This window comes from Triticum urartu, chromosome 5A (assembly GCF_056163025.1).
Source record: "Triticum urartu cultivar PI428250 chromosome 5A, HENAU_Tu73, whole genome shotgun sequence".
In the NCBI taxonomy this organism is placed as follows: Eukaryota; Viridiplantae; Streptophyta; class Magnoliopsida; order Poales; family Poaceae; genus Triticum; species Triticum urartu.
The window spans coordinates 677,433,492-677,460,701 of record NC_141877.1 but is presented as its reverse complement, the minus strand read 5'-3'; the positions used below and the strand labels follow the sequence as shown (position 1 = coordinate 677,460,701).

The 27,210-nt window shown below is 49.0% G+C and overlaps 1 protein-coding gene across 1 annotated transcript; it reads right to left on the bottom strand.

The window, feature by feature from the left end:
* Positions 1 to 18,974: 18,974 nt before the first annotated feature.
* Positions 18,975 to 26,838, bottom strand: LOC147974049 (uncharacterized). The gene is made up of 7 exons (XM_087524888.1): positions 26,566 to 26,838; positions 26,239 to 26,257; positions 25,270 to 25,282; positions 24,424 to 25,189; positions 23,553 to 23,637; positions 23,374 to 23,436; positions 18,975 to 19,310 (listed from the first exon to the last, which is right to left on the bottom strand). Exons 1-7 carry the CDS (start codon positions 26,751 to 26,753, stop codon positions 18,975 to 18,977), a joined length of 1,470 nt encoding a protein of 489 aa, XP_087381014.1. The 5' UTR covers positions 26,754 to 26,838.
* Positions 26,839 to 27,210: the final 372 nt, after the last annotated feature.

The following is a 27,210-nucleotide window of genomic DNA, read 5'->3' as shown; positions in this document are numbered from 1 at the left end:
GTCCTTGGTCTTTAAAGGTGCTCTGCATTTATGTTTTGCGGTCTCAGAAAGGGCTAGCGAGATACCACCTTGTTATATCATATTATGATTGTTTTGAGAAAGTGTTGTCATCCGAGTTTTATTATTATGGCTCGCTAGTTGACTATGCTATTGATATGAGTAAACTTGAGACCTATGTGTTATTGTGAATGTGGTTAGTTATAATCTTTGCTGAAAACTTGAATGCTGGATTTACATATTTACAACAACAAGAGCAAACAGAGTTTGTAAAAGTTTTTCTTTATCACTTTCAGTTTGTCAACTGAATTGCTTGAGGACAAGCAAAGGTTTAAGCTTGGGGGAGTTGATACGTCTCCAACGTATATACTTTTCCAAACACTTTTGCCCTTGTTTTGGACTCTAACTTGCATGATTTGAATGGAACTAACCCGGACTGACGCTGTTTTCAGCAGAATTACCATGGTGTTATTTATGTGCAGGAGCAAACGTTCTCGGAATGACCTGAAACTTCATGGAGACACTTTTCAGAAAATAAGAAAAATACCTGCCAAAGATGAAGGCCAGGGGGCCCCCTACCTCGTGGGCCCCTGTTGCTTCTCCGACTCCAACTCCACCTCCATATATTGAGTTTCGGGGAGAAAAAAATCAAGGAGAAGAAATCATCGTGTTTTACGATACGGAGCCACCGCCAAGCCCTAAAACCTCTCGGGAGGGCTGATCTGGAGTCCGTTCGGGGCTCCGGAGAGGGGAATCCGTCGCCATCGTCATCATCAACCATCCTCCATCACCAATTTCATGATGCTCACCGCCGTGTGTGATTAATTCCATCGTAGGCTTGCTGGACGGTGATGGGTTGGATGAGATCTATCTTGTAATCGAGTTAGTTTTCTTAGGGTTTGATCCCTAGTGTCCATTATGTTCTGAGATTGATGTTGCTATGACTTTGCTATGCTTAATGCTTGTCACTAGGGCCCAAGTGCCATGATTTCAGATCTGAACCTATTATGTTTTCATCAATATATGAGTGTTCTTGATCCTATCTTGCAAGTCTATAGTCACCTATTATGTGTTATGATCCGTTAACCCCGAGGTGACAATAATCGGGATACTTACCGGTGATGACCGTAGTTTGAGGAGTTCATGTATTCACTATGTGTTAATGCTTTGTCCCAGTTCTCTATTAAAAGGAGGCCTTAATATCCCTTAGTGTCCGTAAGGACCCCGCTGCCACGGGAGGGTAGGACAAAAGATGTCATGCAAGTTCTTTTCCATAAGCACGTATAACTATATTCAGAATACATGCCTACATTATATCAATGAACTGGAGCTAGTTCTGTGTCACCCTAGGTTATGACTGTTACATGATGAACCGCATCCGGCATAATTCTCCATCACCGATCCATTGCCTACGAGCTTTCCATATATTGTTCTTCGCTTATTTACTTTTTCGTTGCTATTGCTAGCATCACTACAAAATACCAAAAACATTACTTTTACTACTGTTACCTTTGAAACTGTTATCGCTACTATCATATTACCTTGCTACTAAACACTTTGCTGCAGATATTAAGTTTCCAGGTGTGGTTGAATTGACAACTCAGCTGCTAATACTTGAGAATATTCTTTGGCTCCCCTTGTGTCGAATCAATAAATTTGGGTTGAATACTCTACCCTCGAAAACTGTTGCGATCCCCTATACTTGCGGGTTATCAAGCCCCGTAAAAAGGGATGGATGGGGAAGCCCAAACCTCTTAGAAGAAAGGGAACAAGGCATACTCTCTCCTGCTTGCTTGGAGCAGGCGAGCTCTCAACAAGAGCCTGCCCAGTGATGAAGATGAGGCCGACGCGGACGATGACTAGATCTGCTGGTGGGAGGATGCGCTACGTTTGCAGGCGCTATAGTTGGAGATCAGAAACCGAGCAGCTCAGCCAATCACCTAGGAGAGGGCCGCGTGGGCGCGAAGATGAACCTAGAAGGTCGGTCATGGTGCTGGGGATCGTTTTGCTGCTATCCTCCGCGACCCTAGATCTATAAATAGGCGTTTAGTTTTGAAGATGGAGAGTCGGGCTCGCGAAAAGATGGCATTGGGCCGCATGCCTTCTGAAAAGGGTATGTGAAGCCCTCGCCCCGAGGAATGGCACTAAGATTCCTAGGGTCCCACCTTGATCTTGTGATGCCTTCGAGGCCTGACGGTTTGAAGTTATGCAAACTTAAGTACATAGTTCGGGCGTGTGGCATTGATTGGTGGTGTTGCACCAACTCTGGGATGAATCAAAAGAACTCACCTTGCAAGCCGAATACAGTTATCAGAGCGGATGCTAGGCACAAGTTCTGGCATTGAAGGCAAGTTCGGGGGTTACTGACGGATTCATGGACTAAGGGGTCATCGGGACGACGGCCCATTGTATACGGGCTCACCTAATGGAGCCGTACTATGGAAGGAGTTCTATGAAGCCGTGGAGTATCCTCCAAGTCATGAAGGAGCAAGATCTCTTTTATTCCTGGTATGTACTCTATCTTTAGTAACCCTAGCCCTATTGATGTCTATATAAACCGAAGGGTGTAGTCATTAGGGGCAGGAAAATCTTCATCCCCCGTAGCCTAGGGTTTGCTCACACTGATCTCAAGGTAGATCAACCATGTAACACATATATCGAATACAATCAAGCAGGAGTAGGGTTTTACCTCTTAGAGAGGACGCGAACCTAGGCAAATACCGTGTCCCTCATCTCATGTTACCATTGATCCTAGATCCACAGTCCGGGATGCCTCTACCTCGAGGTCTGCCGGTTTTAACACCAACAGAGATATTATGTCCCCATCTCTCTCTTTTCTTCTTCTTGTTCCTCCAAACCTCTCCAAACCCTAGCAAAACTTCGCCTGGTCTCACTACTAGTTCGTTTTCAGTTCAAATTCTTCTATGTGATCGATCTATGGTATGTTTCTCCTCCGATCCCCAACTTATTTTTTGCGAATCTATGTTCTACATGCCTAGCATTGCCATGACTAGGAGATGCATATTTTTTATTCAAACTTGAGTTTGGCATGGATTTGTTGATGTTTTTAGAGGAGTTTGATGATGTGAGTACCTAGGATCATTTTGTTTTATTAAGTTGGACTGAAATATTGTTTTCTAGATGTTTAAACGGAGGTCTTCTCGCATACGCGGTGATTCGAGTTCATCCACCACACAACCACAACAAGTTGAGCAAGGAAGAAGTTCCAAAATATCACTAGAAGGAAGATCAAAACAACCAAATGGGCTTGAGACTTTGTCATAATGTCGGATTGCACCATTTTGTTTATTAGGGATGTGAGACCTATAAATGATTGATGCTTGAGCTTCTTAGTACTCTCTCGCATAGTGTCGGGTTAGTGTCAAATGTATATGAGGAGGAGAGGATCACTTTCTGTCTCCTTTACCAAGACTTTAACTGTTGGAACACGCGGTACGCTATGCTAGCGCCAAATAAAATTTTCTACCACGCACCCAAGATCATGCTGCTGGAAATAGATCACGGGATCGAGTTTACCACTAGACGCGCAGTCACCGCAGCGGAAGTAGAGTTGGTGATGCGTGTAGCCGATCTCCCAGGCCGTCTCCTCCTCGCGTTGCCAATCTCCCGCAAACAGCAAAGACCCGTGAACGGTGATCTCCCGCAAACGGCACCTCGCGGTTCCCTCGAACGGTTCGTCCAAGCACCACAGATGCGATGCCTCCAAGGTATCCACACATACGGGGAGCAGCATCGAGTGCCGGACTGCTAGGTCCGGTCGCGCGGCATGGGCGTAGGGAGTGGCGGTGGCTAACCTGGGTTCAATTCGATCAACCCGAAGTGGTGTGCCCACTCCCCTTTATATAGACCTCCGAGCTGGGCTCAACACTTGAGCCCACTAGGAGTCCACATCCATTATCCACTCAGATCCAATCCAAATGGGCTGCAGCCCCTTAAGTGTGCGACCCTATAGGTTCACGTACACATGGACACGACCAGAGTCGATAGTTGGTAGTGGCTCCTAGCAGAACGTGCCAACTCCCATGTGGGCATAAAGACGTTTGACGAACCTCAACAATGTGGCATATGCAACATTCCTTTTGCCTCACGATATTTGTTGTCGAGCTCAAGGCGAGTACTTGTCACCCTTGTGTTAGCTCGACCTCTCTTCTCGAAACCATGATACAGATTCCCGAACTAGGTTAACACTTAACCCAAGTCGCATGGCCATGCTTTCCGAATCTGATCACTCCATAGGGCCCAGAGAATATCTCTCCAAATAGGAGGGGCAAATTCCATCTTGGTCAACCATGTCTCGCGGCATGTCTCACGACTCACCCGAAAGCTACCTTTATAACTACCCATTTACGGAGTAGCGTTTGATAGACCCTAAGTGAGTCGATCCTCATCCCGAGAACATGCGAGGACCTCAGGTATAGGACATGGCATAGACATTGCACTTGAGACTAACAGATGACAATATCTCGCTGCATCTCAAAGTGGGTCAGTCCGGCTCGGTGATCTCCATCCCCGAGCCCACACTATCGGTTTAGCATCTCCATGCACATGACTTGTGAAACATAGTCATCAACCGAGTCACATACTAGTCAAGGATATGTGTCTGCATAACCTTATCAACGAGGGACCATTAAAACAATCATCATACAATACATAGTTCCACAAACAAGTCACATACTTATTGATACATATCATTGATGATGTTCAAGGACAATACAAAGGACTCATGAATACATATTGAAATATCATCATCACATGATTGCCTCTAGGGCATATCTCCAACATTAACATCACTTTCCACTACTAGGGAAAACCTTATGCACAGGAGCTGACCAATAGCGCTTTTTAGAAGGCACCACTGCTACTACTTAGCAGTAGCGCTTGGGCATAAAGAGCGCTGCTACTATGCACAGAGTAGTAGCGTTGTAGTTATAATATGCGCTACTACTATATTTGCCAAACCGTTGTTGGCAGGCTAGGTATACTAGTAGGGCTCATACGTAAAAAGTGCTACTTGTATTGTACTTGGCAATAACAATTTCCTCCAACCAGCGCTACTGCTAAATTCAGTCCCCTCTTATGACAAAAGTTTAGTCCCACCTCGCTCCACGAACATAATGTTTACCACCTTAAATATGGTGCTTCTCAAACTATCACAACCACTTGGTCTTCATTGTACTCTATATGTAGGATCTGTGGTAATATGAATCTTCGTCGGTTCCTAAACCGGTGAACATTCATACTGAAAATTTAGAATCTACATAAAAAGATCATTGATGACCAATGCTTTCTTTAATTTGATGCTTTTTTACATGCTAATGATCATAGCCTTAGTAGTAGCGCTAGTTCTATAAAAACGCTACTGCTAATGATCATAGCAGTAGCGCTCGTTCCCTTAAAGCGCTACTGCTATGGAGCTTAGCGGTAGTGGTGTTTACGAACCAGCGCTACTACTACGGGGCCCCTTATACACACCCTGGCCCATGCACGTCCTCACTCTCCCCCTCACACTCTCACTCGCTCACTTCGCCGCACGCTATTTCCGCCCTCGCCAACCGTCGCCGCCATCACCCGTCTTCACCCACCAGCACCCCAAGGTATCTGTCTGCCTCCCTCCCTCCTCCTCTCACCGCCCTCCTCTCTCCTTCCTCTGATGGCCCTCCTATCTCCTCCCTCCTGCCGCTGGCGGCCCTCCTCCCTCCTCCCTCATCCGACCGCCCTGCTCCTTGCTCCCTCCTCCCACTGCTCTCCTCTCTCCTCCCTCCCCCAGCTGCTCGAAGCTCTCACTCCTCCCTCCTCATCCTCCTCCCACCTCTCTTTGTATAAAAATTTAGGTATAGAATTGTCTAGTAAAAGTATTTAATAGAACTTTTTCGGTACAGAAATGTATTATGCTATATGAGAGTTTTTTAGTAAATGTAGGTTTTCTGGATAGAATTGAAAAAAAATAAGTAAATGTAGGTCTTTTGAATAGAATAGGAATTTTTCTAAGTTATGTGAAATTAGGGCATTTTTCTATGATTCAAAAAGTAGATAGTAGTTAAAAAAACAGGGCATTTCTCTAGGATTTATGAGTATATATAGATAGATGGATGTATAGACAGATGTTAGGGCTAGAACTAGGGTATTTTTAGTAAATGTATAGGTCTTTTCAATTTTTAGGTTAGAACAAGGTATTTTTAGTAAATGGTAGGGCTAGAAGTAGGATGGTTTAGACATAGGGTTTCACTAAGTCATAAGACGAGGATAACAATATTTTTTGTTTATATTTTGTTTTTGTAGAAATCAAGGAGCCCCTGCATCATCCCCGCCGTCGTCCCCGTCACCGACCACCTCCGACCTCGAGGTGAGAAAGAGCGCTATCCCCATGTCGATGATGATGTAGATGTTTTTATAGTTGTAGTAGAGTAGTAGCTACATGAGTGGACTATGTTTGCAGGGAACACCTCACGGTGGCCTATGTTTTGCTGGAGTGTTGATTAATTTCCACTCCGACAAATTTCAGGCACCTGATATATGTCCTTTTTAGCAAAGGTCATGCTGGATTTTTCCGTGAATTTTGGCATTACTTGTGCTAGAATATGTAGGAAATATTGAGTCACCCGGATTTTGTAGAAAGATAATTAAACGACATTTCGGGTTGACTTTAAGTCTGTCGAGGCTCCATACATGACAGTCAACAAATGAGTGAGGGAGAAAGTCTGCACCATATATGAGAGAAGAAGAATCCCGACTGTTTTCGTGGGGGTCGTTTCTCCTTCTTCTCCTTGTGCTAGACCTTTGTTATGCACTAGGGGAAGGAGGAGTAACGACCATCACCGATGGTCGAAAAATCAGTGAGGCAGTGTGTCCACCATATATGAGAGAGGACGAAGAATCCTGACTGTTGTCGTGGGGGGTCGTTTCTCCATTTTCCCCTTGTGCTAGACCTTTGTTATGCACTAGGGGAAGGAGGAGTAACGACCATCACCGATGGTCGAATATATACACCACGTGAGCTGAGAGTTTTCAAGAAAAGACTCGATAGACCGATAGTCAACCCGTGATGAATAATAATGATCTAATTTAGTTTTTGTAGTACACATATTGAATTGTACAAGTTTAATTTTTGAATTATGAACATAGGAAATATCTGACGACGACGATAGGCTCCCGGTGTGCGACTGGTGCCGCGATGACCGGGGTTTATGCTATAGGCCTCACCTGGTAGAAGGTCGGCGCTTGAGTATTAAGCTCTAGGAGACCTTCGATGTTGAAATGGTATGCAATGACGACAAGTGGTTTTTCGTAATTAAGCACTACTTCTGCTTCTTCAACGTGTAATTTTCGTCTTATACAATTCGAATAGCTTATCCCATGCCATGCAAGACGCTATTTCTTGGACATGATGGATTTTGAAGATCATGAAAGTATGGAAACAAAGATAGTTCACCTAAGGACCCATCATGGTTAGGATTTTGCTGCAAATCAATACAATTCTGAGAGCGTATCCCATTTTGGTTGCCCGGATTGGGAAAGACTTTGCAAGACATATGATTTTCATGAGGGTATGCTTGTCACCTTGGATCTTGGTGATCCTAACATCGACGAAGAGAATATGGACATTTGGGTCCTTGTTGATACGCTTCCAATTCTACCACTATGTGAGTTTCTTAAACATAGTTATTAAGTAATTATAGTGTTTATTTCAAAATAGTTGACAACTTATTTCCATTGATAGCATATTTTCATTCTTCAAAAAAATGTACGGAAGATGGTAGACAAAACCTACTACACGGATGGTGCAGAATTAACTTATCAGGAGAAAGATCGTCTTATCTCATTTATTATTTATGTTTAGAATTACAATATCAATTATCAAACTCCTGCATATTATTGTCAATACGTGCCATTAGTGCACGTGCAAACCTATGGTAACATCTATGGAGATGACATGGTAAGTTTTTCTTACTATTACAACATCAGTGCATCTTTTGCCTATATTCTTCTAAAGCTAAACTACATTGCTAACTATGATGTTATTATTATGTTTTTCAACAGAAAATCCCGAAGGATTGTGTGCCTGATCTGATGTTTCCGAAAGGTCGCCTTGATGTTATGAGCTTATGACCAGGTCCTCCAAGGCTTCACTGTTGTTCATACCGGATTTCTAAAACCGATCAAGACATGAAAATCAAAGATTGGAAAAAATGTATGGACAATCGTAGGGAGCTACTTGGAAGCAACATTGTGTGAATCGCAAGAATTTGAGATAGGATAATCTCCATTCTCCATAATGGAGAGTCATGACCTATCTTGTTTTATGCTATTTTACCTTAGAGAGTGTAGTTAGGTCCTAGCTAATACTCATGATCATGTGCTAAGAACAATTAAGTAGGATTGGTTAGATGACTATGATAATGATGAGTATGCCTTGTTATTATGATAACGAGTAGAAGTTGTATGATGATGATGAGTGGGACTTGTTATTATGATACCAATGATGAGTTATTTATTATTATGATGATGCATGATGCTAAGTTGTTATATGAGCATGATGAGTTATTATATATATATCAGTGGGTGCACCACATCTTGCCTCCACTTGAATCTAATACACATTCATTTCACCCACTATTATATATAATAACTAATCATGGTCATGAAATTATATGATGAAAGTACTGTATATAAAACCTATACAAATACAGTGACAATAAGCTTCATTTTCAAAAATACAGGAAAATTTAGCAGTAGCGCTTTTCCAAAGAAACGCTACTGCTAACTAGGTGTAGGATTAGCGCTAGTTATCCAGCGCTACTGCTACCAGTTAGCTGTAGCGCCTTACTGGTAGCGCTTACAAGTGCTACTGCTAGCTATAAAACAAGTGCTACTATTAGGGTTATCCCTAGTAGTGTTCATTGAGTGGTGTAATTATTTTGGCTTCCCCAACAATGATGCTCATATTAGATATGTTTATGATTTCATAGACCCGCACCCGTGGCAATCCTTTCTTAGGATGAATCATCATGGCTCTAAGCAAAGAGCCAGTTGCATTGATAGTCCTGTTATACGTTATTTCTACTATGTTATGACTAACTCGTTGCAAGCACGAGGATAAGTTTCTAAGGTGAATGATGAGAACGTGCTAGTTCTTGAGAAAGCAGCAAACTTGGACGTCGGTTATTTGCCCAACTTAGGGGCAATACTTTTGCTACACCTCGCGCATCAAGCCAATCATGCACAAGGAGATATCATGTATGGAGGAGTGACAGCCATGTTTAAATGAAATAAATTTGGTCCAGTTTAAACGTAATTAATTTGGTGTTATTTAAATGAAAATTATCTGATATACATGAAAATTATTTGGTCTGTTCAAATACTGTTTGAAATTTAATTATGTTGACACGGTTGGACGGCCAGCTCCCGTATCATTGTCTGCGGACGCATCCGGACGGGTCCGTGGACGTATACCATCTCTGTTTTAGGGGTATGCGTTGGAGATACCTTAGATGAGTGTGATACATAAAATTTTCAAGTACCTGAAAATAGGAAATGAAAAATAGAACAAGAGTGAAAATATAGAAATGAATACGGTTCCATCCACACCCGCCTGAGTAGTAAACTTGAAAAAAATACTAGAAAAAATCCAAAAAAAAATCCAAAAAAACTTAATTATTGGGGTATCAAACTTGGTTGACCAATCTACTCACTTCTGAATTTTGCGAAGAAATGAAACCGGTAAAAATACAATTGGATGTTGGCCCAGACCCGCCGCCAAGTACTTTCCGACGACGGTGATATAACCGACGACGAACGACGATGAAGAACGAAGCTTGCTGACGAACGTGACGAAGTGCTTTACGCCGAGATGCACCGTTGTAAGCTAGCAACACCACGTACTAGCTTGATCGATTCCTTTGACCAACTAGTATCTCAATCTCACGTACGCACACAACGGCCAGCCGGCCGGAAGCACACGAACGCACGCGTAGACACCGGCGTATTGCCACAGGTACGTATCGTACCTGTTGTTCCTTACTTTATTGCTTAACTTACGGTGTGATTACAAGCCCCGGGTACACATGTATATATAGTAGTACAAAGCTAGCTATCCAATACTAATCGGTGACTAACTCTAGACCTACTCGGATACACACATGTAGCCTGAATCGGACACACACCAGCCGACGGGGGATCAAGTCGTGGTTAATTCCAACATCGGAAACAAACAAATACAATTGGGACCATACAATTCATCGAATAGTACTTTTTATATAGCTTTGATTTTGTGATTTTTGCCCTTGATAGCACAGAATTCTGTCGGTATACTAGAGTAGGGGTACCCTAGTATCCCGAACTTGTACATGGGCAGTCGCAGCACCCCGCGGCAAGGCTTGCCGCGGTGGCCGCCAAAATTCTCCGCGGCTACTTTGAAGACCATTCAAGAACAAAGTACTTAAACCAAGGCCCCGGCAAGAGGAGCTTGCCGGGAAGGCCGACCAAGGCCCCGGCAAGAGAAGCTGGCCGGGAAGAAGACAAGACCCCGGCAAGAGGAGCTTGCCGGGAAGGCCACTCAAGGCATACCAAGAAAGCTTGCCGCGACGCGCCGCGCGCCCCGGCAAGGCCCGGTGAGCGACAAGCTCCCGAGCACGACAAGACGACGACCGCGGCAAGGAGCTTGCCGCAGGAAACCCCCACTTCGCGCCCGCGCTCCAGCACACTCGCCAACGTGTCGCTCTAGGACTCTTCCAAGCACACGTGGCAGGAGGCCGTGCAGCTAGGGGTGCGAGGTGGCAAGCAGGCGCTGACAAGACAACCATCGTGGCAAACGGTGGCGTCCCTAGCGGTCCATTTCGGTACTGTTTAGGCGACACAGACGGGCAATTAATGCCCTTGTCCCCTGCCGCCAGGGTTAGGTATGATAACACTGTAACATGTAGCTGTACCTACCACAGCACCTTTTCCATTTTTGCCCTTTACCTCCGTTGCCATGTCGGTAACCCCTTGAGCATATAAAAGGAGGCCCGTATGCAATGAGAAGGGGGGGAAGCCAGTTCGAACCCTCACGCTCGGTCTTGCTAGTCGCCGGTGTGCACTGTAGCACTCCGCGCTCCCGAGCAAGAAATCAATACACAACCACAAAGCAGGAGTAGGGTTTTACGCATCCGTGCGGCCCGAACCTGGGTAAATCGCTCGCGTGCTCCGCCTCGATCTGCTCTTTGCACGACCTCCGCCCCCGCCGAACCAAAAGGGACCCGGTCCGCCGGTCCCATAGGTGCCCGTGGATCAGCAACCCCGGCATCTCTGGCGCCAGGTAGGGGGCGTCGAAGTTGTGTGAACCAGATCCGGCGTTCTCGCGAGCTAGATCTTCATCATCTTCATCAACATGCCGCCGAAGAAGAAAGTTTCGGAGGCAGCTGCTCCGTCCGCACCGAGCCAGCCACCGCCGGAGCAAACGCTTGGCGGGGCAGGCACCGGCGGAAGGGCACGCGTCGACGAGGGAACCCACGGTGCGGCCAGGTCCCAGGACAAGGCTGCGCCGCCCATCGGCGGCGTAGCCGGCTCCCACAATGACCGGGCACACTCCAAGACCTCGGCGTCCGTGCATGCACCGCGCCCATCTCAGGAGGCGCGGGGCCGGCAGCGTCATGGTACTCCCGGTACCATGCGTTCGCTAGATCAAGATCGAGCTGGTGGGTCTCGGAGCGCTCAGGACCACCATGCACGTCAACCTGCCGACGAGTAAGGGAGTTAAGTTGCCAAAGTTTGAGCAATCAAATTTTTTAAATTTTAAGTTACCTCCCTTGAACGACCGCACTTTGTATGGGAAACCTGTGCGCGGAGGAACCAACTCGTAGCTAGTTGCGCCCTTACTTCGTTTCGAGTCCGCTCAACGACTTAAGTGAGCTGCTAGCGCCCTTACTTTGCTTCGAGTCCGCTCAGCAACTTAAGTGGGCTGCTAGCGCCCTTACTTTGCTTCGAGTCCGCTTAGCAACTTAAGTGAGCTGCAACTAGTTGCGACAAGGTTTCTTGCCGGTAGCGGCACCGCCAGCAGGCTGCTGATGTTCCGCACTCAGCGCTCGCGGCTCGGGTGCCTGCACCGGCAAGTTCCCTAAAAGCGTAGGGCAAAAACATACAAAGGGAGGAATCAAGTAAAGGGAGTAACGTGAGGAAGGCGACCTTGTTCTTCGGCGCGTTCATTCCGCCAAGAATTCCAACAAGTTGACGCCGAAGTGGGAAGGCCCTTACCGGGTGAAACGAGTCACGAGGCCTGGCGCTGTCCGCCTTGAGACCGAAGATGGCGTACCAGTGAGCAACTCCTGGAACGTCGAGCATCTTCGTAAGTTTTACCCGTAAGGCGCGGTTGTCGGACCCTGTCCGGCAACCACCCTTCTGTACAAGTCTTGCCGCTGTTGCATGTAATCCTTTGTACAGAGCCGGGCGCAGATCCCGTGCATAAGTAAAGCTCGTGTGCTCCGCACATTTTGTCAATTTTATGCTTCCTATTTTCTGGCATATATGATCTGACACTTTGTGCAGCACCTACTCCACGGTAAGCAATAACGAGCCATAAGGCTCCATATCTGTATTTTCTCTTCTTTCTTTTTCACAAGGAAAGGAAGGCTCCCTCGCGCACAAGTTTGCCGGGGGGAGGAGAAGAAAAGGGTATGGACCAGGCGTCGTTCAAGAATTTCGCCTTGCCGGGAAGCAAACAACAGAAAAGATAAGTTGCCAAAGTTTGAGCAATCAAATTTTTTAAATTTTAAAGTTATCTCCCTTGAACGACCGTGCTTTGTATGGAAAACCTGTGCGCGGAGGAGCCAACTCGTAGCTGGCTGCGCCCTCACGTTGTTTCGAGCTCGCTCAACAACCTAAGTGAGCTGCGACTAGTTGCTTAGCTGGCCGCGCCCTTACCTTGTTTCGAGTCTGCTCAACAACGTGAGTGAGCTGCGACTAGTTGCTTAACTAACCGCGCCCTTACTTTGCTTCGAGTCCGCTCAGCAACCTAAGTGAGCTGCAACTAGTTGCGATAAGGTTTCTTGCCGGTAGCGGCACCGCCAGCAGGCTGCTGACGTTCCGCACTCAGCGCTCGCGGCTCAGGTGCCTGCACCGGCAAGTTCCCTGAAAGCGTAGGGTAAAAGCATACAAAGCAAGGAGTCAAGTAGAGGGAATAACATTGCAATGGCTACCCGGAATCAAGTTATATTACAAAAATAGCTTGTCGCAGCTCTAATAAATTGTTTTCATGACGAGGTAAACAGCGACAAGAAAAGAAGAAATGAGCGGCCTAATCCACGCGATCGCCCTCGACCCGCTTGATCCCGCTCACCTTGTCCACAATGGGTGCGACAAGGACCTTGAGCTCATCCAGATCAGCTTCTGGCGGCAAGGACCTGAGGATGTTGGTGAGGCGGAGGCCCGGATTGCGGAAGGCCACCTTCATCAGCACTTTCTCGAGGGCTCCTGCGCAGATCTCGCGCGACTCGTCAGCTAGCTGCTTGGGGATCCTCTCTCGGAGTCGCTGAAGGGCCGTCGCCATGCCCTTGAAGAACAGGACGAGCTTGGCGCTGGGTTGGAGGTTGTCGTCGGTGGAATACCCGAGATCCTCCATCCCCAGTTGCGCCAGCTCCTTGTCGATGTCCGTGGCGACGTCCACGAGGCTCTCCGTCCAGTACGTCACGGTCTCCATGAAGGCGTTCTGGGCGGTGGCGGCGCTCTCCAGCAGCGCCTTGTCGGTCTTGATTTCCTCCTTCAAGGCCGCCTCCCGCTTCTTGGTGCTGTCCAGAGTCTTGGTCAAAGTGGTTAGCTTCAACTCAAGATCAATGTTGGAGACCTTGGCGGTGCTGAGCTCCTTGCCCTTCTCGGAGAGATCGGCCTCCAGCCGCGCCACCTTCGTCTTCAACTCCTCCTTGGCGGTCTCAGCGGCGGCGGCAGCGTCCTCCGCTTGCTTGAGGGCTCCGCCAAGCTTCTCCTCGCGTGAGGCAAGCTCCTCCTCGTGGGCGTCGAGATTGACCTTCCGCTGCGCCAGCTCGCCCTCCTCCGCGGCTAGCTTCACAGCGGCAAGTCGCTGGCGCTCTTCGGCTTCGGCCTTCTCGAGGAGAAAGGCCTTCTGCGCTTCAACGAGCCGCTCACGCTCCTCCGCCAGGGATCGGAGGGCTTCCCGGTGGAAACCCCCGAGCTCTTCCGCGCGCCTCTCAATGTCTTCCCCCGCCTTCGCGACAAGTGCCTCGCGGGACTCCAGCTTGGCTTGTCGCGTGCGGTAGAGCGACATCAATCTGCGCAGCAGCCGCTCTTCCTCGGGCTCGTTACTGCTGCTGCTTGGCGCATCGACCAGCTTCAGCCCCGCGGAGGCGAGCACTTCTCCGTCGAAGACCTCCCCCTCGACCGGCGCTCTGGAGCTTGATGCCCAGGGAAGATTGATGAAGACGTCGTCGCCGGCCTTCAGGTAGACGCCTGGCTGGGGCTCTCCGGAGCCTGGCGCTGCGGCAGCGGCGGACGGATCGGCGGTCGGTGTAGCGCCTGGCGCTCCTGCGGCCTCAGGGCCGTCAGTACGATCGCCGGACCCCTCGCCAGTTACCGCGGCGTCTGCCTTGGCGGCCTCTGCGCCGGCGGCGTCGCCACCACCGGTTGCCTCGTCGGCGGCGACCTCAGATTCCATCTTCTCCGCAGCGGGTGGATCTGACGACCGGAAAAGGGGGAAGAGTCAAACAGAATCCAGCAGAAACTCATAAAGATCAAGAGAAGAAGGATCCAAGAGAAGTTTTGAAGCAAGAGGAGTACCTGCAGTCGTGGTCTCCGCCGTCGGGGGGCCCCTGGCGTTGTCCCTCGCCGGAGAACCCTCCCTTGCCGGAGATCCCTCCCTTGCCGGAGACTTCTCCCTTACCGGGAAGCCCTCCCTTGCCGGAGAATTCTCCCTTGTCGGGGGATTTTTCCTTGGCTCCCGGTGGGGCTGCTCGGCTCCTACACGAGTCAACAAACAAATATCAGCAAAGACAAGTACCCATGCGCGCCTCACCGCAGAAAATAATTCGCACACTTACGCTGGGGGCTGCAATGGAGGAAAGTCGCCAGGTCCGGCAATCTTGTCTCGGGCGCGCCACCTGCTGTCGCAGTGGGCTCGCCCTCGACAACGATCACCGGGGGCTTGGCTCTCTTTGCCGCTCTCTGGGCCAGAGTCCTGAGAAGGAACGAATTCAAAGCAAAGCAAATGAGATACAAGACAAACAGCAAGATTTGAAGAAATGCAAGTACAACAAGAGAAGCTTACTCTTCTTCTTCTTCCTCGTCGGAGCTTAACGCGGAGAAGTCGAAGCCCGGCGCGCGCCCGGCGCAAGGAGGCAGAGGAGAAGCTTCTCTTGGCCGCTTGCCGGGAGCAGTGGCGGCGGTCTGAGACGACCCCGCTCCGGCTGTTGGCGCGGCGTGAGTAGCCGCAGGGACTGAAGCGGTGGTCCGGCTAGACTCCGCTCCAGTTGCCGTCGTAGCGTGAGGCGCTCCCGCGGCAACGGTGTTTGCCGTGGTCGAGCGTGTCACGCGGCGTGGCGACTGTTGGCCCGCTTGCCGCTCCGCCACATCGCCAACCTTGCGGAGGCGCCTTCTTGGTGGGGATGGAGGCCCTGCTTGCGGCGAGCTGCCTAAAGACGAGGAGGAAGAAGAGTTGATTCCCAACGAGCCGCTCGTGTCCTTGGCGGGCTCGCTCGGCTCGGCATCACGCCCGACAAGCTCCTTCTTGCCGGGGGCTTCCCCTCGCTCGGCACGGCTTGCCGCTTCCGCTACATCGGCCTCCTCCACAGTAAAACCAAACTCGCCCGCAGCTGCGGCTGCCGCTGCCTCCTCCATCCTGGTGGCGATGAGCGCCAACTCTGCATCCGTGGTGTCGCGGGTGAGGCCGTCCTTCTCGTCGAGGCGGATTGGCACTTCCACCAAGTCGTCGAAAAATTGCTGCACGACCTCGTGTGCAGGCTCCCGCCAAGTTGGCACAATCCCGTGCGAGTCGCACTCCGGCATCATTGCACGGATGCGGTCGAGCTCGGAATTGTTGCACAAAGGCACGACGCCCCCCGGCAACCTGAACACCTCGGGATGCTGGGGGTCATATTTGAACAGCTCCTGCAGCATCGCGTCGAGCTCCAGGACTGTGAAGTTGTAATTGAGGCCTGGCCGCAGCCTCATGATGTCTGCCGCGTTCTTGAACTCCCAAGTGGGCCTCCCCCGCTCCTGCAGGGGGGCGATGCGGCGGCGAAGGAAGTCTGCGCCAACAGCGCCAACAGTAAGCCCGGCAAACCTCAGGCGCAGGATCCTGGTGACGGCAATCTTCAGCCTGGCGTCCTCCGGAGCCATGTCACTCCAATCGCCGCCGCGTGCTACTGGGGTTTTACGCTGGGCGGTGAATGGCTGCGGATCCTCTTCACCAATCCAGCACCAATCCGCTCTCCACTCCTCCCACTTGCCGCGAAACTCTCCATCCAGATAGGTCTCCTTCTTGCCGGCCCTTGAGATCCAGGCAATCCCGCCGGACAGAGGCTCTCCTCTCTCTACTCGGGGTATGAAAAAGTGGCGGAAGAGGGCTACGTTGGGAAGGACTCCGACAAAGTTTTCGCAAAGGTGTGCGAAAACTACCATTGTCAGGACGGCGTTGGGAGTGAAGTCAAGGAGATGGAATCCATAGGTGTTCATGATATCGCAGAAGAAATCAGAGAAGGGCGGGCAGAGCCCGCAGTAGAAGAACAGAGCGAAGAAGGGGTATCCGTTCGGAGCCTTCTTCCAAGCAATGGCGGGGAGTACCTTTGTGCGCGGATGCGCGCGCGTCTCCGCCGACCAGAAGAGGTAGTACTTCTCCTTCAGCTCCTTCGCGGCGAGCTTTGGCGGGAAAACTGCCCGCTCCTTCCGCAGCGCCGCGAGCCGCTGCGCCTCGGTCGACTTCACGGCCTTCCCCTTGTCGGCCTTCGGAGCCATGGCGGAAGCAGTGGAGGAGGCCGGCGGCGTTGGTGATGCTGGCAGCAATGGGGGGGGGCGGGGCGCTGCTCTCTCTCTCTCAGCTTTGGGGAGGCAAGAGAGCGGCGGAGATTTCTGAGAATTGGGAACGGCAACAGGCGAGTGGGCCAACTACCCCTGCTTCCCCTTCTTATAAAGGGGGAGGGGGCCGACGTTCCGCATTTCCGAATAAAATAACCACCCATGATCTCGCCCACGACGCCGCATTCAACGCGTGCCATTCGGGGAGGGCGCAGTGGGTGCGGAGTAAGATACGGCGGGACCTAGGCCGCGCGTGCCCGTGCACTGTTTTGGGCCTGGCCCAACAGCGCTCGGCACCGTGTATGGCCCAGGCCCGGGGGCTCCTGTCGGTGTACTAGAGTAGGGGTACCCTAGTATCCCGAACTTGTGCACGGGCAGTCGCAGCACCCCGCGGCAAGGCTTGCCGCGGTGGCCGCCAAGATCCTCCGCGGCTACTTTGAAGACCATTCAAGAACAAAGTACTCAAACCAAGGCCCCGGCAAGAGGAGCTTGCCGGGAAGGCCGACCAAGGCCCCGGCAAGAGAAGCTGGCCGGGAAGAAGACAAGACCTCGGCAAGAGGAGCTTGCCGGGAAGGCCACTCAAGGCATACCAAGAAAGCTTGCCGCGACGCGCCGCGCGTCCCGGCGAGGCCCGGTGAGCGACAAGCTCCCGAACACGACAAGACGACGACCGCAGCAAGGAGCTTGCCGCGGGAAACCCCCACTTCGCGCCCGCGCTCCAGCACACCCGCCAACGTGTCGCTCTAGGACTCTCCCAAGCACACGTGGCAGGAGGCCGTGCAGCTAGGGGTGCGAGGTGGCAAGCAGGCGCTGACAAGACAACCATCGTGGCAAACGGTGGCGTCCCTAGCGGTCCATTTCGGTACTGTTTAGGCGACACAGACGGGCAATTAATGCCCTTGTCCCCTGCCGCCAGGGTTAGGTATGATAACACTGTAACAGGTAGCTGTACCTACCACAGCACCTTTTCCATTTTTGCCCTTTACCTCCGTTGCCATGTCGGTAACCCCTTGAGCATATAAAAGGAGGCCCGTATGCAACGAGAGGGGGGGGGAAGCCAGTTCGAACCCTCACGCTCGGTCTTGCTAGTCGCCGGTGTGCACTGTAGCACTCCGCGCTTCCGAGCAAGAAATCAATACACAACCACAAAGCAGGAGTAGGGTTTTACGCATCCGTGCGGCCCGAACATGGGTAAATCGCTCGCGTGCTCCGCCTCGATCTGCTCTTTGCGCGACCTCCGCCCCCGCCGAACCAAAAGGGACCCGGTCCGCCGGTCCCATAGGTGCCCATGGATCAGCAACCCCGGCAAATTCTCTTTTTGGTGAAACTTCATACGCGAGTACTGGTCGTGCATGTTACAAAAAAATCCATTTTTGTATTTCATGTATTTGTTTGTAATTTACTATTCGCCAAATTCTTGTCCAACATGAGTGTTCCTAAAAACATAAGTACGAAGTACCACATATTTTTCATAGTTCGAAACACCATTATAATGAAGTAGAAATAAATAATATGTGGTAGAGTATGGGTGTAGGCTGGATCGAGTAGTACAGTTTTTGCCGCTAGCTAACTGGGAAACAACCATTTCATATGGGAGTGCATGACAACTTATGTTTTCAGTAGGGTCTAGGGTGTATGGGACACATGTGCTGTGACCCAGAAGGACCTTCGCAGCCTACCTGCTAACCTAACGACTTATATTTATGAATGGAGGGACTAAGAAGTGCATATTTCTGACAGTTTGAAACACCATTACTGCTTATACAACGTCTCGACACAGAATGACTTGGTGACACTAGCTCCAGCTAACTAGCCAGCAACCATGTACTTGACAAAAGATGAAGTCAAACCAGAGAGTCCTCCGACATCACAGTAAATATCATGAAGTAGAAATACATAATATGTTCTAGAGTATGGTAAGCAGTTCGCCGAGTTGCACAAAATAAACCATTCACCAGCTTTGATCAGAAGGGCCATGGGGGTAGGCAGGGTAGGGTAGGAAAGAGTTGATGGCAATTCAGTTCCAGGAATTCGACAAGATCCTCCGTTGTCGCCTCGTCTTCTTCAGCCATCTTCTTCATCTGCTCCTTCATGGACATCAATCTAGCGTTAGCCAGTGCCACGTGTAGAATCGCCACCCTTTCCATCTCAGCAAAATGACTGTCAAGTAGTGCACGCAGTTCTGCATCATGAAGCTTGCTTAGCTCTTTTAAGTGAGAAGTTAATTCTGCATACAGCATACAGTCTTCTATCGATGCGTCGATCTCAGCAAACTTAGATTCATAATACCCATGTACTTCCTGCACAGGCAAGTTAATTGGGCAAAAGAAGAACCTGTAAGATATAATCAACATCCAGCAAAAGGAATCTACTCAACATGTTACAACTGAGCATAGCAATTGAATTCTTAATGTCCCTTCAGCAAACAACCAAAGATAAGGCGGTTTGCAAGACATTGGTTGGTCGAGTGGTTTTAGATGGGGATGCAAATATAACAGAAGAGGTCCCAACCATGATAGTTTGCATCACCACGCATTAACACATAATGGGTTTAATATCTAGAAAAACAAATGAACATTTTATGTCAATGCCGCTAGTCGCTCATACAATTCTGCGTATGCCACTGCTTTTGTCTAATTATCAAAATGCCATTACTCCATTGAAACTACTTGCATCTTTGCCACTGACATCTCAATCTCATCTCACCATTATCTTCCATTTCACGAAACAGCCGGACGAAGCTTCGGCTGGTCGAGTAACGCGTCACACGCGCAACACTCGCGTACGCAAGCCACGTCGTCCCACGTGTGCCCGCGCAACCACCCACTCCCTTATCTTTTCTCCCTCGCCACACGTTTCGACGCTGGAAACGTCCCCCTTCCTGATCCTTACTTCCATCGCCGCTCCACCACTACTACCACCGCTCCTTCCCCGGCTGCCCCTTCCCCTAGAGCTGATGCATGGGAGTGCCCTCATGAAGCCCACGGTCGTCGTGTGTGCCACAGAGACCACCACAGTGGAGGCTGAAAGAGGTCAACACGGGGAGCTAGCTACATCCAACGCAAAAAGAAGCTACAACTGGGCGCTGCACCCCGCAATGTGCCGTCCCCGCCGATGCTCAAACTGAAGCCGCATCCGGCATCTGGCAGATCACTGGCCTTGCGTGTTACAACGGCGGCCGTCACATTTTTTTGTGCTTCAACCAGCCGTTGAAAAAGCTGTAACCGGCCATTGAAAAGTTGTGACCACAGGGACCAACGGGGATGCAAAAAGTGCTGGAACCGAGGAAACGTGATGCTGGAAGCAATGGTGTTTTTTGTTGCAGCGGCGGTATTTTTTTGCTGGAAGCGATGATGTGTTTTGCCGTGATAGCGGTGGTTTTTGTTGTGACGGCGGTGATTTTTGCTGGAACCGAGATTTCTTTTTTCTGGAACTAGAAAATGGGGGTGACGGGATGCTGGGGTGGCATGCATGGCGAGCTTCAACCGGCGATGCCCGGCGTCGTCGATGCTGGAACCGTCGACGGGGACGGTGGGGGATGGAGTAGCACATGCAATTGCTGCAACGGTCGGGGTAGCAGGCACTACACCAGCGCGACAATGTGTGCTGTGATGGCTCCTGCGGCAAGCTTCAAACGGCAACAAAAGCAACCGCGAGCAGCAACTGACGACGGCATGCCAGAGCACCATGATGCTAGCGCTGTCGAGGAGAAAGGGGACAAATGTGGTCGACCCAACCGCGATGAAGGAGATGATCAGCGGAAATCCAACGGTGTGGTGCAGGTCAAATGGTCGTGAGGCGACTGGCCAAAATCGAAGTACATGGCCAAACGATACAAGGTTGCAAAGAGGCCCTCGTACAAAGCTGATTGGGATAACCAGAGAGCACATACGCACGCAACTATATTTTCGAGAACTAACACCTGTAGGCCTAGATACATGCGATGATACGTCCTAGACAACCTAAGCTCCACGACAACGCCCTCGGAAGGGGAAATGGTGCAAAGCATCGCTACCATGAGGCACCCCAATGACGAGCACAGACCTCCAGATCCATATTTGGACAATAGAGTGCGATCCCGAGCACCCCAGCTACTACACCTCTTGCCGCCCACACGACCTTGAGGCATAACCACCACCGCCGCCATGATGCCCGCCGGAGAGAGAATCATGCAAACCGCCAATCAAGGAAGCCGGCCCGGCATCCAAGACTCGAGGCTCCGCCAACCATCCACATCCCATCACACCAACCATGGTAGGAAGAGCAAAAGTCACCTTCTTCCAATCCTTGCCCGTCATCAGCCACCAAGTGGACATATACGCCTCCACGGTAGAAGCGTCAATGTCTGAGTTGCCACATCCCTAGCTAGTGGTAAAATTTAGGGTTTAAACCCTTTTAACATGGCTTATGAGGCTTTTGCATTTCCTCAATTCCAATTTAAAGGAAAATTAACATGATGTATGCGTGCTTAACTACTCTAGTACATTACCACTAGCTAGGGATGCGACACTGCGGCTCCAGCCAGTCCGGTGGATTGGGGGAGGCTCTACCCAGTTATTGCTGACGGCCGCCGTCCGAGCAACCTTCGGCCATAGCCCACTGGCCATGGCTCAGGCGAGCTCACACGACGCCATGCCCGTGGCTATGGGCACCGATCTGTACGACAGCATAGTGCCGCTAGGACACCTTGCGTCGCAGAAGGGAGCCCGCACGCCATAACTCCAGAGTAGCAGGCCCAAGCATGTGGGAGCACAATGTCACACCAGCACCACAACATCTTCTCGCAGCCCGATATCACCCGTTGCACCCTGATCCCGCCACTGCACACATGCTCGCACACACGTCGGGACGCCGCAGTCCACCTCCAAGGACCTGGCCAGATATGATTCAGATCACAGGCCACCATCGCTCCACCCATACTGCACGCAAGCACCACACGCACCATGTGCCCGTCCTGCCGAGGCGCCGCCAGAGAGGAGCCCCAGGCCGCTCCTAGCACCGGCGTCCAGATCTAGCAAACCAGATCGAGCTGCCATCGCCGCCCACCACGCACCATCTAGGCAAGGCCGATGTTGCTTCTTCAAAGGAGGGCACCACCAGCTAGGCCCTGTGTTTTGATTTTCGGCCGAAAAAAGTGGATTTCGGCCGAATTTCGGCCATCTCGGCCTGGGGCGAAAAGTATATTTAGACCAAAATTGCTCAAATTTGGCAAAATTTGGTCAAATTTAAGTCAAATTGCAGTCAAATTTTGGTCAAATTTCAGCCGAAATTTTTGAAAATGACCGAAATTCGGCCATCTCGGTCTAGGGCGGAAAAAAGCTGAAACCGAAAATCAAAACACAGGCTAGGCCCGGGCGCCACCGCCTGAGCACCGCCACCACGTGACGCGCACCACGGCGAGGACCACCGCGCCTCTCCACAGACACCACGATAGAGAACATGAGAGCCCCACCGGCACCTTCCCCGACGCCGCCATGGCTTCGCCTCCTTTGGCGGCGTCTAGGGTCCCTCATCTCGCTAGTGCGCGACGATGGGGAGAACGGAACACTTTTCTTATCTTCCATTTCTCTGTTAGTGCGATGTGTATTGACAAAAATAACTCTACCCAGAGAGAGAGGGAGAGAGAGAGAGCAAGCCAGAGGGTGAGGGTGAGGGGCGAACTCTTGCTCGGGGCACGTAGGTGATGGGATGCCTCACAAAAAGGCAAAATTTGCAAAAACGGTCTACATCATGGTGTTGTCCCAAAGATTTGTGAAAGATAAATTGAGCCAGAAACTAGATGAAGGTGGAGATCGACTATGCTGACGGCGGGGAAGAATTCCTCAATTTGGATACTGGTATGCTGGGAACATGACGATAGCGGCTCATCATCCTCGTGACTGGATGTGTGCGGTCGTCTAATTTTTTTTCAAAGGAGGATGTACTCCCGGCCTCTGCATCTTGGCAATGCATGCAGCCATACTCGTCTAAATTAATGGCCTAAATGCAACAGCAGTGCCAAAAAGCAATGGCATTTTCATAAATAACTGGAATGCGAAGGCATAGTGAAAATCGCACAGGACATTATTATCACTGACATAATTTTCTCATTACTATTAATGTCAAGTGTAAAAATTATGTTTACAAGATATAACTTTTGTTGTTAAGACATCAAGTATGGAAAAAACAATCTGAACACTTTACAAACTAAAAGCTACCGTGGATCGAACATACAGTTTGAGCACATTTATAATGCTGAATACATGTTATAACTAACTGGTTATATCATAGAGACAACTATTGTTTCTACTATAAGATATGCCAAATAAACAATGGTCCACAATGCAACACCCTATGAGAGTACAACAGAAAAAGAAACGGAACGTGACAATATGGTGCATGGAGGACGATAGGCATGTCTTCAATTCCTTCCCCGCATTGAGGGCACTAATTAGAACACAAATATTCGTGCATAAGATTAGCAATTTCATGTGCACATATCATCAATGATTCATGAACATCAGTTAACATGAGGCACTTGTGTTTTGAATAATGCATGTTACCTTTACACTCTCATTCCCACAAAGCTGGTACCTGGCCCACCTTATGAGGCACGACCAGCCGGAGACATGTCCGCAAGGAATGCAACTGCATATGGGAGATATGAGATGATCTAGAGCAGCCACATTTATGCGTACATGTATAAATCGAGAACCAAGAAAAACTCGCTGATCTTATCATCAAGACATAAAATACAACAAGCACCATGAAAGGTCCAACTAAGCTCTACCAGCGGCAGCTTTGCCGTCCTACACTGAGTGATCGCCTGCTACCACCTCCTCAGAACCTCAACCCAAACCTTCCTAAACTACATACAGGGAGATCACCTAACTCAATTATGTCACATGTATAATGAATTCATGGTCTGCAATAATTCAACTAGAGGAAAGAAATTAAACCAAAATTGCAACTATGCCCTATAGTAGTTGTCTAGGTTTTTTTTGACGCCGTAGTAGTTGTCTAGTTGATGGTGAGAAAGAAACATTCTTACTAATCGAATGGTTACAGATAACCTATCATAAATTTAAATCTTAACTATTACTCAAAACACAAGTGGTATTCTTTTCAATGAAAAAACATATCTAAAAAATAATGGAATGTAAAAGCTGGTGCATTATCAAAAAAATCAAAGCACATCCACTAATAGGAGTAGTTACTGTGATGATCCACAAGAGATGGCTACTGCGTATAGTGTGATGTTCTGATTTCAATCCCAACATGGGGAAGATATAATAAAAGTAGGATATCACTGAAGTTATTTGCACATGGGGCTCAATTTGAGCACAAGATCATGGTCTCATGGAAGACAAGGGTCCGTTCAGTAGTATGTACCCAAAGAAAAAATAAACCGATAGTTGGAAACATCTTCCTCACCAGAGGTGATGCTTTCCAGTGGAGGTCCAAGGTTCCATACAGATAGAGCAGGTTGGCGCTGCTGCTTGCTTGGTCTCGACGCGTTCACCACCTTCAGCTGCAGCCTCTATATTCATACTCGGCAACATCCCATTTGCTTCTTTGTTGGAGGCATTGAAATTATAGTTTCCAGAGTAGCCACTGTCACCAAAGCGCTTGTTGTCCACTTCCTCAACCTCTATTCTGTATGAGCCATCGGTCACCTCACCTGAAACCATTGTGGTACGGTTCACGTCGTTGCCTCTGCCACCCTGTTCATCAACTTCCACAGCATGACTATATGGTCCCTCTCTGACAACTAATTCGACATCTGCAACCTCCACGTCGTCCATACTCGGTGTTGGCGACGACGGGAACAAGCACGATGCACGAATCATCAGGTGAGGGCAATTCTGCTCCAGGAACTCTATCACATCCTTCGGCGCCATCTTTTCTTGTTCAGCCATCTTCTTCAATCGCTCCTTCATTAACACCAAGTTAGCCTTAGCCATTGTCACTTTTTCATGTACTGTTCCCTCTATCTGAGCCACCCGTTCTGTAAACAGTTGTTGCATGTCATCACTTGTAGAATTACTGGATGGTTCCTCAGCAACATTATACTCCGAATGTTCCCTAAATACTGCAGCAAATATAGGCTTGTAAAATGCTTCAATTTCCTGCAGTGGCAGGTCAATTGAACAAAAGATGAATTTGTGAGATATAATCAATACTGAAACTAAAGGAACCCCTTAACAATATGATAGTAGTTGTCATAAAAAATATTGATTCAAGTGGAAAATGTTACTGTTGATTATATGTTTAGAGCACTGTTCTTCAGGATCTGGTTACAAAATAAAAAATAAGAAGTAATTTACTTTTTCAAATGCAATATCAGGTATAAGGATGGGTTTAGAAGACATTCAACATGAAAAAACCAGAATGGTGAATAGATCAAAGTGTAATTTTAGGCCAGCAAAAGGACAAAAGTGCGGCAACATATGTGTTGGAAAACAGTATAACCCCCCCCCCCCCCCCCCCCCCCCAAAAAAAAACAGAATGGTGAATAGATCAAAGTGTAATTTTAGGCCAGCAAAAGGACAAAAGTGCGGTAACATATGTGTGGGAAAACAGTATCACCCCCAGCTCGCCCGTGTCCTACGGCGGCTGAGTCAGCGCCAGCACCAGTCGCCACAGCCCCATGCGCTAACCTAGTGCAGGTTGTGCTGTCCCCTCGCACCTAACACTCTCTTTTGTATGTTGTAACTATCTCATATACAAGTATATGAGGCATTGCCTTATATTGATGATGTATTTGGAGAATTCATATATTTGGCAAAGAACGATATTCTAGTTTCCCACTAGGCTTAGCAGCGAATACTCGCATTAGCTCCAACAAATTTATTTGTTTAACTATGCCCACATGCAACAAGTGAAATCCACCCTTGCTTGGAGGGGACTGTATATATAGTTGTATTGATTAAATTTTTTAAATGAAATCCACCACTACTCCACCAACATGATTTTGTACAAAAGAGAAACTAAATGATGTTTAGGTCGAAAGTTTTCAAATATAATCCGAACTCAAAGTGAGAGACCAAGGACTGTGTAAGAAAAGCAATGTAGGCCCGATTTTTGTTCATTCAGATTAAGTTTCTGCGTCGAATCAAGTTAGATACACGTTACCTATCCCCCACAAAAAAAAGATACACGTTACCTATATATTCCTTCTGTAATCCATACGGGGCAAGCGGAAACTATTTTTAATTGCATTGATTAAGATGGCTATCATGCATACACATGGCCACATGGAATGCAACTGAATACATGTAGTAGACACATAGGAGATGATCAGTGGTCTATAATTCTCAAAAGTCCCATAGTTGGTACTGGAAGCCATGAGAGCAATGTTCCCCAGTAGAAAAATAGCGTTGCAAAGTGGACTGTAAAAAGAGATGCAAGCTTCTTCAGTATCCTATCAGCAGCGGTGTATGCCCCCAAATCCAACACAGAGACGATATATACTGCGCTAATTGCCCCCAATCCATTACAGAGACGATATATATGCCGTGCGTGTGCTAATAGCCCCCAATCCCAAAGGAGACCGACATGGCTGCCCTCGCTCACCAGATGTGATGCGGGCCGTCGCTGCTCCAGGGCGCCATGCAGGCGGGGCAGATCGTCGCCTGGACCTCACCGCCGGATCCAGCTCGGTTCGCGTCGGCACCTCCGACGTCTCCCGCTGCGCCGGTGGTGTTCGCGGCGTGCGGACGCGGCGCCTCCTCCAGACGGAGCGCCGGTGGCGGGGACTTCATCGGATGGAGCCGGAGTAGCGGACGAGGATTTTCTGGGGTTACGAATTCGGGAGGAGGGAGCGGGGGTGGGGATGAAAAGGACAGTCTTTTGACACATGAGAGAAAGTAGTACAACTCCTTCCTTCTTCGGTAAGCTTTCGGCCAGAGTTGGGTAGGTGGGTATATCACTTAATTCCACTACAATAACGCCTCAAAATAAAAATTAATTGCATTACAGTACTACTCTATTTTAGATTTTCTGCAACCATTGACTCGTAGCTAGAGGCATCCAATAACATTTTTTTTAAGAAAAAGATAGTTTTATTTCATCATAATAGGATTATGATCCGGTGGCAAAAAATCTTCAATACCCATAGGGGCCCCTTATGCAATCACACAAACAGTAACTAATTCTGTCTGGTATTAGCCAATTGATCTGCATCCTATTTTGAACTCGATTAAATTTCTGAGGACAAAC

Excerpts from the sequence above, each read along its gene's own strand:
- LOC147974049 (XM_087524888.1), bottom strand. The coding sequence starts at position 26,753 with ATGAAGTCCCCGCCACCGGCGCTCCGTCTGGAGGAGGCGCCGCGTCCG. Across the intron at positions 23,437-23,552 it reads GTGGGAATGAGAGTGTAAAG|TGCCCTCAATGCGGGGAAGG; the intron begins GTAACATGCATT and ends TGTTCTAATTAG. Across the intron at positions 19,311-23,373 it reads TCCATGCACCATATTGTCAC|GAAGTACATGGGTATTATGA; the intron begins GTTCCGTTTCTT and ends TTGCCTGTGCAG.